The sequence below is a fragment of the Pinus tabuliformis genome, chromosome 5_2, assembly GCF_031772625.1.
Source record: "Pinus tabuliformis cultivar Carrire ecotype Pingquan chromosome 5_2, CPIR1, whole genome shotgun sequence".
NCBI lineage: Eukaryota > Viridiplantae > Streptophyta > Pinopsida > Pinales > Pinaceae > Pinus > Pinus tabuliformis.
Genome location: NC_142306.1, coordinates 645,406,696 through 645,420,404, shown reverse-complemented (window position 1 = coordinate 645,420,404; position 13,709 = coordinate 645,406,696). Strand labels below are relative to the sequence as shown.

The 13,709-nt window shown below is 40.5% G+C and overlaps 1 protein-coding gene across 1 annotated transcript in view; it reads right to left on the bottom strand.

The window, feature by feature from the left end:
• The window catches only part of LOC149160690 (protein SEEDLING PLASTID DEVELOPMENT 1-like), a 275,377-nt gene extending 274,045 nt beyond the window's left edge, over positions 1–1,332 (bottom strand). The window contains exon 1 of the mRNA XM_089436761.1: positions 759–1,332. Coding sequence (XP_089292887.1) covers positions 759–1,178 — 420 coding nt within the window. The 5' untranslated portion in view covers positions 1,179–1,332. The remainder of the gene's footprint in view (positions 1–758) is intronic.
• Between the last annotated feature and the right edge of the window lie 12,377 nt (positions 1,333–13,709).

The following is a 13,709-nucleotide window of genomic DNA, read 5'->3' as shown; positions in this document are numbered from 1 at the left end:
TCAGACTCAAAACCAATACAACAGTATTAGGCATAAAGCTATTATAATAATAATTATCAAGTCATTATAACTAGTACTAGGTCAGCTTATAAGTATATTCATTTAAGAGTTTATCAGACTCAAAACCAATACAACAATATTAGGCACAAAGCTATTACAATAATAATCATCAAGTCATTATAACTAATCATGTCCCCAGCAAAAATTTGAACTAGCTAAAAAAGATAACAGTCATTCCACCCAACCACTCATGATAACCCCATTCAATTGACAACCAAAACAGTCATTCCACTCGCCCACTCATCATAACCCCTATTGACAACCAAGGCATTACATGTACCAAAAGCCGAAAAGTTGGCTTTAAAGTGTATTAACACAAAATCTGCGCAGGCAGATTTGCTGATAGAGTTTTTGAAGTGGTGAGAATTTTCAAACAGAAATTGCAAGTACAGAGTGGAACCTGGTGATTTGCTGATAGAGTTTTTGAAGTGGTGAGAATTTTCAAACAGAAATTGCAAGTACAGAGTGGAACCTGGTGAAGGAGGTCCCTAGTTTTGTATGCGAGGATCATTTCAATGAAATAGCCAAGTTATGACGAAAAACCTATAAAATGACCCATAGAAGATGTAGTGTATGAAGAGCCTACTGGCAATAACAATAAACTTCAAAGGTCCACGACGAGGGATTGGTTGGTCGTACAACGGGGAGGCATATGAATTTTCCTATAACAGAAAGAGGAGGAAGAAAACATAAATTACCAGGGAAATTGCGTGCTCCAGATCCTGGAATGTAACAGCGTCCGTGGAAATTATGAAATCTCCTGAAGGGAAGCGAGCAAGAGGTTTTCTCCCCAAGTCCATCACAATTTCAATGAGCTGCTCAAGCTCTGGATGCCCATCCAGCATTAACCGCATTCTATCAGGTGTCAATGCTAGAAGCCTGCCCAATTCAAGCTCAAATGCTGGTGGGGAGGTGAAGGCGGACGCATTTGAAGATGAGTCAAGGATGAAATGGGTTTGGCCTTTTCTGACAAGCCATGGAATATGACCATGCAGTTTCAGTTTCGGTGGAGAGATTAGTGGAGAACAGTGAAGCTTTGGGTTGGAGAACGTGGAGGATAATGTAATCTGATCCCATGGCCTGAAAGAGAGACTGAGCTTTGCAACGAGAGCTGACATTGAGCTCTTGAAGAAGAACGTTACAGGGATATCAGAGGTACTTGATTCAATAAACCAAGTATTTCAACCAGGAAATTTATTTTAGGATGCGTTCCTCTAGCGAAAGGGGCGATTTAATTTGAACCGCACACACACTTTGGAATATGCTCATTATTAATGTTGTTAACGACGCTTTTTGGTGCTTTCAAGATTTATCTCCTGCTTTTTTAATTGACACAAAGATTGTCTACACCGAAAAAACTCTCGTTCTCCTTCTCACGACTATTACTGAGAATATTAATCATTATGTATTAAGTTAATTATTGGTTTGCTATTTCCCTGCTTTTGTTTAAATATTAATCATTATGTATCAAGTTAATTATTGATTTGCTATTTCCCTGCTTTTCTATCGGGTTATTCAAGGTTTATTGGATGAGAATAAATGATATTCAATAGACCATATGAAAAAGCTTGTAAATTAATAATTAATTCACTGCATTATATTTAATATTTGCTTTCAATATTTATTTATTTTAATCAAGAAAATATTTTATTTATATAATAAAAATTTCATTCTCATGATTAAGGTTTCATGTAAAGCTCTCTCTATACATCACCATGTTTAAATCTCTCCCTAATACATCACCATGTTTTTAATATATAATTTTTGTTAATATAGATTCATATTTTGTCATTTTTTATCATTTTTCCAGGGGAAGGGCATCTCCGCTAAAGAAGCAACATTACATAATATACATTCTGTACAACTTTACAACTGTTGCGTCATACTGACAGCAACTCAGAATAATCAATATACGATGTTGTGCGCATCCGGCATGTAAGGGTGAAATCGAACCCGGGTGGGGAGGGCATTATTGCACCGTCCCAACCACCTGGGACACGTCGCGGATACGTCATTATGTAAACCAAAATTTGAAGTTGTAGAAATTTAATTAAGTGAATCAAAATTTAGAATTATAGAAACTTTAAGTAAGAGGCAAAACATAATTGATGATACAAAAAATACTATTAAATATATACTATAAAAAATAAAATATAATCTTTAATATATAAATCTATACATTGTCATTTTTTATCATTGTGTCAATTAAAATTTGGGGTTTGTAAAATCTTAATTAAATGAACTAAAATTTAGGTTGCAGAATTTTTAATTAAAAGGCGGAGTATAATTAAGAAGACAAAAGTAGCTTACTATATAACATATTCCCTAAAAATAAAAGATAATTGAGTGAAAGTTATGCACTCATTCCATGTTGTCGTCGTTTTTTTTTTCTTCTTTCCTTTTTTAGTTGGGGGATCAATAGACTTGTTGTTTTTTATTAAAGAAGTTCGGGGCTGAGTCAAAGGGATTGCTCCTATACTCGTGAGCCTAATGCAACCACCCACAAGCACATTAGGCAAGTTAAACAAGTTTTGAACCCTAGGGGGTCAATATTAGTTAGCAAATGTTATGTGGTATTACTCTTCTAATTTATTATTATATTGGCTATTGTGGTTTGGATAGAAAGTATGTTAGATATTCAATTGAAAATATTTTTATCTTATCTTTTCTTATTTTAATGCGATGTGAGGTGATTAATTTCTCTAGTGAAGCTTTAGAATTATTTTTATATTTTTTTTTATTAGGGTATTCTTTTCATCTTTGTTTTTGAAACTTTAAACAAACTCTCAAATTGTATAGTAGAGCTTTTCCACTATGCACATAGAAGATTCTAAGTTGACGGATTTATCTTAGATGAACTATGGGTTGGCTATATTAACCTATTAAGGCCTTAAACCCTTAGTTTTGTTTAAACAGGTCATCTTATTGAGCCTCTGCGAACATTGTGACTTTGATGTGTGATCACACTCTACTATGTTAGTCACCCATGCTTAATTACAAAAAAAAAACTCATACAAATTGAAATAATGAAGAAACTAATACAAACCACAACAATGAAAGAAACAATTTGCACCACATTCACCTATGGTTTGTTTATTAATAAACCTTGCTTTCATTAATGGAGAATGAATGTGAACTAGGGTGGTGACCTAAGTCACTAGATCTAACGCTCCCTCCCACCCCCTTGGACTTTACAGGTTGAATGGAAGGTGTTACCTTTAATTAACCTAATCTCCAAAGTATTATGAAGATGGGGTTACAAAGATCCCCTTCTTCCAACTTCCCTGAAATTCAAAACCATTACCATCTTTGCGTTCGACTTGTCGAGAGATTTCTGTCGATATAAGATTTTATCTCAAACTGACTCTTGGCTTGAAAGTTATCACCATTTGAAGTATTGTCATTTAATCCTTGTCACATGTAGTCGTTGCTACAACACCCTCCAAAATTTTGGCCCATATCCAAATTTTGGAGCATACTTTGACCTTGCATGTTGTCATTTCTAGTAGTAAGACTCATTCCATTAATATCCTCTAAGTTTTCTACTCCCTTTGTGAAGAAAACCGAAGTGTTGTCTTTTAGCATGGGAAGTGTCACACATCACAAAAGTGGAGTTATGGGTCATTTCAATGGGTAACTTTGGTGTTGATGAGTCTTATTTATCATATAGACATGTATTAGACTCATTCTCAAAGTTTCATGCATTGTCACACTAGTGTCGTCACTGTTGTCGCAAAGTACATCCTAAGTGTCGTACTTGGAGGAGATTGTTATATTGTTGTCGCACTAAGGGGATCATGTTGTTCTTGTGTATTGAGTGTTAAATGTTGTGTCCTCAATTATTTTGAGTGTGTGTGATCATTCATAAGTTCAACCTTGGTTTCACTAATCCCACACTTAGTCAAATTCTGGAAATTTCTTGCCCAATCAACTTGACCTCGCTCAGCCCCCTAGAACTGTGCATTGCACAAGGTTAACCCTCAAGTTGATCCCTTTCCTCTTGGAAATACACAATGTGCAGTCCCTAACTCCAAGGACGGCGCATTGTGCAGTCTCAGTGCTCAACCTTAGCCCCTTGACCTCCACAATTGTGCAGTTCATCCTCCCCGTCAGCCTCCTTTTGCACATTGAGTAGTGGCAAGCCTCAAGTTGTCATATTGTCTCCTTGAGTTGTGCAATTACGCAATCCCTAAGCCTATCTATCTCATGTACTGTGCATTGGACAATTTTAAGGCTTAAGACTGCCTCACTGAGCTCCTCAACTGTGCAGTCATTGTAGAAATTCTCAAATTCTCTACAAATCTCGCTCAGAGACATATGTAGAAAATATGCTTGTAGGTTAACCCAATAATGCAATATAAATCAAAGCAGAATATTGTAACCTACTTCTATTATCAATTTGCGAAAGCTTAAAGATCGAGTTGAACACATATAACCAGAAGAAGAAGAATCAATCGCACAATACACATGAAAATACTTTAGGGGAAGCCTCAGCTAAAAACCCCACTATCTGTATTATCATACAAGGTGGAAATACATAGGAATCATACAAAGCCTTAGCTCTCACAGCAATCCAGCTCTCAGTACAATCCTCACAGATGCTCACAGGAAATCTTGGCTTCTCTCAAGCCTTCCTCTCTGCCCTCCAAGCTCATATTTCCTTACATTGTTCCTATGGGATGATTCTCCTTCAACCAAGTGGAAAACCTCTTCTACCCAGTGGATGATCACTCTCACACACTGTTAGAACTGCGCAATCCTCAAGGAATGATTCCTTCTGCATGCATGAGTTTTCTTTATAGGAAAACACATGCAACTGATAGTACACTATCCTTGTCTTTACTCTCAACTGGGTCTTTCTCATAATAGACATGCATGAGTTTCTGATGAGGGAATCTTCAGTTAACTGGAGTACACTAGCTGAGTGCATGCATGCATCAACTGACTGTTAACTCTCTATTAGTCCCTCAAACAGTTTGGAACTAATTTAACTGGACTTAACTCAGTAAACTAAGTTAACTAATTACAACTCAAATATAACTCAATCTTATCTCCTTAATTTAAGGGATAACTCTTGCATGACTTCAGAAAGACTTCTAACTTGAATCTCTCCAACTAATTAAGTCAAAATAACTTAATTAATTATTTCCAAGTAGTTGTTAAGACTAAATTCGATTTTAATTCACAATTTAATTCAAGGACAAATTAAATTGGAATATTCTTGTTGCCACATTTCAACACTCCCTCTCAACAAGAAAAGGATTATTTGCCACCCCGATCCTGTCTCTATGGAACTCGAATTTACACTTAGACAATGCCTTTGTCAAAATGTCAGCATCTTGCTCCTCTGTCGAAATATACTGCAACAACATGATCCTCCTCGCTACATCAACAGCTTGCTTTACCTTGTAAATCCAACGGGAACTCACAACTGACTTGTTCTCCGGTCTCGGAACCACGTCCCAAACACTGTTACGAACTATGGAGTCATACTACTCCACCATAACATCAACCTAAATCGGCTACTGCACTGCTTCCTTAAAGGAAGATGGCTCGGTCTCAACACATTCCCCAGCAAGGGCCATGTATCCAGTGTACCTCTCAGGTGACCTCCTTTGTCTGCGCTGAGAAGATGGTGCTCCCACATTCTCTCTCGCATCCTGCAGCAATTTGTCAGCTTCTCTTGCGCGCTTTCGTCCATATCTGGAAGACTCTGCTTGAGTGGATGTCTCCATTCCTAGAACCTCTGCATGCGGCTGCTCCGCATCAGTCTGAGGCTCCTTCTCCTTAGGAACCAACAGTTCCTCCACAACCTATAGTTGGAGCTCCCTCTCAAGGGAAACTCGCATGGCCTTCTGCTCATCAAACTTGAGATCTCTGCAAACCACTGTCCTCCGACTGGTAGGCAAGTACACCCGATAGTTGTGAGGTGTATCAATGTACCCCACAAGTATCCCCAACTCTGTTGTCGGCTCAAGCTTCTTCCGTGCATCCTTTGTCACATGGCAATATACCAATGAGCCAAAGATCCTTAAGTGATCCACATCTGGTTTCTTACCGGAGAAAGCTTCCTCTGGTGTCTTCACCCCAAGTATGCGATGCAGACTTCTATTCTGCAAATAGACCGTTGTGTTGCATGCCTCAACCCACAAGTGAAGTGGTAGGCCTTAGTCATGCAGCATCGCCCGTGTTTCCCCTACAATAGTTCTGTTCTTCCTCTCGACTACCCCATTCTATTGTGGGTTATGAGGTGTCGTCAACTCTCATTTAATTCCTTCCGCTGCACGAAAGTCCTTAAACTCTTGAGAGATATATTCTCCATCGTTGTCGCTTCTCAAGGCCTTGATCTTCTTCCCTGACTCTTTCTTGACCAAAGCTTTGAACTCACAAAACTTTGTGAAGGTTTGGTCCTTCTTCTGCATGAAATAAATCTAGCATTTACGAGAATAATCATCAATGAAAATCACATAATACCTTTGCTTCGCAGTGGATGCCATCGAGAATGGTCCACACACATCAGTATGAACTCGCTCTAAGATAGCCTTTGCTCGATTGTATCGATCATGAAAGGAATACTTGGTGTACTTTCCCAGGGTACAACCTTTTCATGTGTCAACTTGCTCAAGTTTACCTTTGGGAAGTCCTGTAGATATCTGCTGCATTATCTTCAAAGCCCCATGATGCAAATGGCCCAACCGCCTACGCCACAACTCGCCAATGTCTTGGCTTTGCACCAATTCTGCTTTTGTACTCAATGCTGCATAATCATCTACCTCTAGTTCATAAAGATTCTTCACCCGAATCCCTATCCTCTTGGTCTGACCCATGGTTATGTGTCTTAGGAACACCTTTCATTTACTGAAGACAACATCGTAGCCTTTGTCCTCCAACATCGCTACCAATACGAAGTTCTTCTTCAGTCCAGGCACATACTTCACATCTGTCAAGGTGATAGGAGCTCCATGCTCCCTCTGAAAAGCAACCGTGCCCACTCTTGAAACATTATACCTTCCATCGTCACCCATATTTATGCGCATCTTGAGGTCTTTCTCCTCCAAGGCACTAAATAAACTTTTATCACCGGTCATGTGGAATGAGGCTCCACTATCAATATACTAGACACAACCCATCATCGATGACACCATGCATGCAATGAGGGTAAAGTCCATTTCGAACTGAGAGGCTAATGCCTCACCTTTCGATCCTACCGAGGATCCCTTCTTGGACTTCTTCGATGGGCATTTAGTCACATAATCTCCCATCTCATGACAATTAAAGCATCTCACTTTAGACATGTCACCCTTCTGCCCTCAATGAGAAGAATTCGATTTGGAATGAGAAGCCTTCCCCTTCCCTTTCCTTGCCTTACTTGCTAAGGCCAGATTTTCTTCATCATCATCCTTGGATGAAGAACCATCTCGTGTGCTCCTCCTAATCTCCTCCTGCATAAGATCCAACCACAGTCGTTCCTAATCCGGCAGTTTCTCCCTTCCATTCATAGAGTCCTGGTAGCTATTCCAACTCTTTGGAAGGCCAAGGAGAGCGAGGCTCACCATATCATCATCGGCAGTAGTTATTCCCACACTGCCAAGCTCATCTCTGCAGGTGGTGAGCTTGTTCAGATATGTGGAAATAGTATCGCCCTTCTCCATCTTGATTCTTCGAAGCTTATCCTTAAGCGCCAATTTCCTCTGGTCGCTACTGTTCTAGTAGAGGTCCTTCAATGTCTTCCACATTGAAAATGGAGTATCCTTCCTATGGAGACTCGAGACAATATGGTCTCGAACTCCCTCAAGGATGATCCGTCTCGCCTTTGCCACACACTTCTTCCACTCAACCAACTCTTGTGCATTAGTTGAAGCTGGCTTTTGGATTTCTTGACCAATGAATTCCTTCAAGCCATTGTCTTCTAATACAGCCTCCATTTTATCTTTCCATGCTATGTAATTCGAGCTACCTTCCAAGGCATACTCGAGTCTCAAGCCATAGAACACCATTCGCCAACCTTGAAGTATGATATGAATTCGATTTGCACCTGCAACACCGAACTTCAAACTTCGAATTCTCTTCTCAGTATACTGTTTATAGCTCCGATACCATGTAGAAATTCTCAAATTCTCTACAAATCTCACTCTGAGACCTAAGTAGAAAATCTGCTTGTAGGTTAACCCGATAATGCAATATAAATCAAAGCAGAATACCATAACCTATTTCTACTATCAATTTGTGGAAGCTTAAAGATCAATTTGAACACATGTAACAAGAAGAAGAAGAATCAATCACACAATACACATGAAAATACTTTGGGGAAAGCCTCAGCTAAAAACCCCACTATCTGTATTATCATACAAGGTGGAAATACATATGAATCATACAAAACCTTAGCTCTCACAACAATCCAGCTCTCAATACAATCCTCACAGATGCTCACAGGAAATCTTGGCTTCTCTCAAGCCTTCCTCTCTGCCCTCCAAGCTCCTATTTCCTTGCGATGTTCCTTTGGGATGATTCTCCTTCAACCAAGTGGAAAACCTCTTCTACCCAGTGGATGATCACTGTCACACACTGTCAGAACTGCACAATCCTCAAGGAATGATTCCTTCTGCATGCATGAGTTTTCTTTATAGAAAAACACATGCAACTGATAGTACATTGTCCTTGTCTTTACTCTCAACTGGGTCTTTCTCAGGATAGACATGCATGAGTTTCTGATGAGGGAATCTTCAGTTAATTGGAGTACACTAGGTGAGTGCATGCATGTATCAACTGACTGTTAACTCTCTATTAGTTCCTCAAATAGTTTGGAACTAATTTAACTGGACTTAACTCAGTGAACTGAGTTAACTAATTACAACTTAAATATAACTCAATCTTATCTCCTTAATTTAAGGGATAACTCTTGCATGACTTCATAAAGACTTCTAACTTGAACCTCTCCAACTAATTAAGTCAAAATAACTTAATTAATTATTTCCAAGTAGTTGTTAAGACTAAATTCGATTTTAATTCACAATTTAATTCAAGGACAAATTAAATTGGAATATTCTTGTTGCCACATTTCAACAGTCATCTTGTCCAAGGCTCCAGAACTGTGCATTGTGGAGTCTCAAGCTTCAATACATCACTCTTGGTCCCTGGAACTGCGCACTACACAATCCCTGAGTATGCCTTTCAATACAGCACCTAGTTCTAGCTCAATCAACATTTTCATGAGCAAGTTAGGTGAGGAGATTTCTGGATTGATGTCGTCTTGTCATGAGTGGTTTCTAGTTGCAAGTATTATATCTTTTCATAACAGGATGATCATGGAGGAGAAGAAGAAAGAGACCATGTTAGATGATCCAGACTTATGCAGGAATGCAACGGAACATAAATATAAACATAAACATAGAGATGTAGCAGAAATAAAACTTCATTTCATTAACATCAAAGAACAGAAATATGCTTACATACGGAATGAAAATAAATTAGCTCGGGTGATGGTAGCTTATCTCTTAAAAGAGATGTGGTGGCTACATGTCTTCGAATTGTGTTACAATGAGGGTCAAGGACCTTTTTATTGTTGAACAACAAAGGGAAACCCTAAACAACCAAAACCATAACCCCAGGAGATGGAACGCCAAGAGTTTGTGGACCCCATTGGGGTTAGTTGGGCAACCAACTTCCCGGGATCATAACTTGGTCATATGATCTCCATTTGGTGTGTATGATACCTCGTTGGAAAGATCTCTATGAGTACTATGGGATTTACGACTTGTTGCATACCTTAAAAATGTTGTTTATGGGTCAAAACAGTGCTCGAAGTTTAAGATCCAAAAAATTGCTAAAAATAGTAAATGTTGTTATAATCAAGGAAACTAATGAAACTGACTAGAGGTCTAGGTGGAATAGGCAGGTGGCCACCAATATCCACCTGGATCAGTCCTCCCCCCTTAGGAAGCAATGGTCCCCATTGCGTGCAAAGCCTCCATGAGGTGAGGAATTTTTTGTTGAACCTAGTCCCTAGTGAACCACTTGCCCTGGTGAAGGAGTTGGCCTGCTTTGATAACTCAATATAGCTAGATCCTCTGTTGGTGAGTGTTCTTGATTTGTGTGTCCATGATCCTATTAGTTGTGGCATGTTTGATGCAACTTGGGTTGAGCTCTATTGGTGTCAATTGCTCAGCAACGTTGGATGTGTCCAATAATGGGGGAAAGTATGGTCGCAGTCGGTCCACATTGAATACTGGGTGCAGGCCAAGGAATGGTGGGATGTTGATCTCAAAGGCACTGTCTCCTATAACCTTTGTGATGGTGTACGACCCATATCAGAGTGAGCGAAGCTTGTGGTAGGGTCCAGTGAGGTGCTCCTTCTGCAAATGTAATCAAACTTTATCACCCACCTGGAACTTGTGTGGCACCTGATGATGATCATGACATTGCTTGTACTTAGTATGGATATGTCCAATATGTCATGGACTTGTTGGCGGATGTGTTGAATGCGCTCAATGAAGATATTATCCCTGTCAAATTCGGACTAGACATGAGGGGGATCTTCCTGAGTAACTGCAAATGGTATGGCCACATCAACGGGACATAGTGGTTGGAATCCCAAACCCACCTAAAAGGTGTTGTGGTCAGTTGAGATATGGGGATCTTTGTTGTAGTTATGCTAGACATAGGGGAGGATTTCATCCCATGTGCGTGGGTGCTTCGAGTTGTACATGCGCAGAATATGCATGATCATTCGGTTGACGACCTTTGTTTTGCCATTAGTTTGGGGGTGGAAGGTCGTGGACTTAGTGAGCTTTGTATCCAGCATCGACCGGAGGCTTTACCAAAATGTACTCAAGAACCTATTGCCCCAATCTGAGATAATGGACTGTGGGATCCCAAAGTGTAGCCACACTCATTTAAAGAATAACTGAGTAGTGGCTTTTGCTATGATACTCTTCTTGTAAGCCGACAAAATTGCCATCTTAGAGAATCTGTTGACGACCATGAAAACGCAGTCGTTGCCATGCTTAGTGGAAGGAAGTATTGATGTGTAATCCATGGAGATGGATTCCCAAGGCCGACTAGGAGTAGGCAGAGGAGTATATATGCCTTTCTTCTTGATTGTTGGTTTGGCAATGGTGCAGGCAGTGCAAGATCTGATGTACTTCCCAACATCATGTCGAAGGTTCGACTAATAAAAATACTTATGCAACACTGTCACTATTTTCTCTACTCTAAAATGTCCAGGGATCCAACTATAGTGCGCCTCCCAAATCATCTTGGAACACTCGCTTGAAGGAACACATAGGTGTCCCAGGTGGCATAACACTGTGCCTTGAAGTTGAAAAGATGGAACTTACTTGCCTTCCAAGAGCATCTGGTATGTGTTGCCGAATTATGGATCGCTCTTGTAAAGATGCGTCCACCTCGAAGTCTCGTTTCCATAAGAGTTTAGCACAGTGGTCAATGCCATAACTGGTGATCGACTCAAATAGTCTATAACATTATTGGTGCTTCCCTTCTTGAACTTGACGTTCAAATGGAAGTGTTGCAGATATGTGGACAATTTCTGATGGTGATCATTCTGCAACTTTCCTTATGTTTGTATGAACTTAAGGGTTCGGTGGTTTATGTGGAGGATTGTTTCCTTCCCCAAAATGTAATGCTTCCATTGTCAGCAAGCTTGTATAATGGAATACATCTCCTTGTCATAGGTGGGATACTTTCAGACTGTATCTAAAAGTGTCTCACTGTGATATGCCACTGATTGCCCCTGCTGGATAAGAACTGCACCAATAGCATAGTCGGAGGCGTTTGTCTCAATTTCAAATGGTTGTTACAGGTCTGGTAATGTGAGCACTAGTGCAGATCAGAGGGGATGATTCAACTCGACAAACGCCTTTTGTTGAGATTCAGACCAAAAGAACTTTGCTTTCACTCCGCCCTTGGTGACTTGACTCAAAGGCCAAGTGATACGAGAGAATCCCAACACGAACCTGCAATGAAATTGGCAAGACCTAGAAACTTGTGGAGCTTTGTTAGAGTGGTTGGGGTTGGCCAATCTTCAATAACATGTATCTTTGTTGGGTTGACATGCACACCCCTCCTCGTCAATGATGTACCCTAGATATTGAACCTGGGTCATATCAAAAGTGCATTTCTCCAAATTGGCACATAATTTGTGTTGTCACAGGGTTTGGAGGACCTGTCAGATATGGTGTATGTGCTCTTCCCAACTCTGGATGAAGATCAGGATGTCGTCTAGGTACACAACCACGAACGAGTTGGTGAAGGGTCGCAAGATGTCATCCATCATTCGCATGAAGGTTTTGGGGGCATTCGTCAACCTGAAAAGCATGACCAACCATTCGAAAATGCCCTCCTTGTATTTGAAGGCAGTCTTCCATACATCAGAGGGTTTGATTGGTACCTGGTGATAACTGGAATTCAAGTAAATCTTGCTAAAATATTCGGCCCCCTTTAGCTGGTCCAAAATATCGTCAATCTGTGGGATTGGATGCCTATTCCAGACAATGATCATATTCAGTGCTCGATAGTTAATACAGAGTCTTCAAGTCTCATCCTTCTTCTATACCAACACGATCAAACTCCCACAGGGTGATGAACTTGGCCTGATGTGCCCTTTTTGCAACAGCTCCTGAATCTACCTCTTAATTTCATCGTTCTCTAGACAGAGCGTCAATAGATCGGTTTGTTGGGTAGTGGCACAACTGGGGTCAGAACAATGGAGTGCTTGACTTGACAGTGTAGGGGTACCCTTGTGGGTGAGGTGAAGATATCCATATACTCCTCCACGACCTTGTCTATCTGTTTCTGTCATGTGGAGGATCCCTATCTAGAGGGCGTGGATGTGGCCACAATTTTCTTCTATCATAAGGAAGACAAATTTCCTGGTCTAGGAAATGATCTTACTGCATTGCTTTGCAGAGATCAAAGAGATGGCGGTAGGCGGTGCTACCTTTAGTATCCTATATAACTTATTTCCCAATGTAATAATAATAGTGTGAGGCTGAGACTCATACATAGCATGACGCTTCCACAAGTATGGTTGGCCTAATAATACATCACAAACTTCAAGAGGAGCAACATCACACAATACCTTATCTGTGAAGGGCTTGATGTTGTAGGGAAGGCGACACTGCTAGCCGATGTGGAGATATCATCCTTGGTGAAGCCACCTAGTGGTGTACGGTTACAGGTGTGGTGTGGTTGGAAGGCCTAATGGCTTCACAACCTCTACTGAAATGGGGTTCTTTTGGCTTCAGTTGTCAACAATCAATTGCAGCGGAGAACCCTTCACCCACATTTTTGAGTGGAAGAGTCACCCCCCCTCCTTTGGATCTTTGAGCTCAATCTTCTAGATCTTGGTGGTGGCAATGGTGGCACTGGGCACGACATCAATAATATGCTTCCCTTTATCATTCCACTAGTCGGGTTCTACCTCAGAGTCGGAACATGCATTTGATTCGGAAGCCTTTAGATCGGCCACCAATGACTGCTTGGCTCAACACTCACTTGTGTTGTGAGTGGGTCTCTTATGGAACTCACGCCATTTTCTTGTGTCATTCTTTGTCTTCATGGTGTTTTTCTTTGCTTGTGGCTTCGGTGGGTTATCCTGGGTCACCTCATCTTGTCTTTGTCCCTTGTTCGTA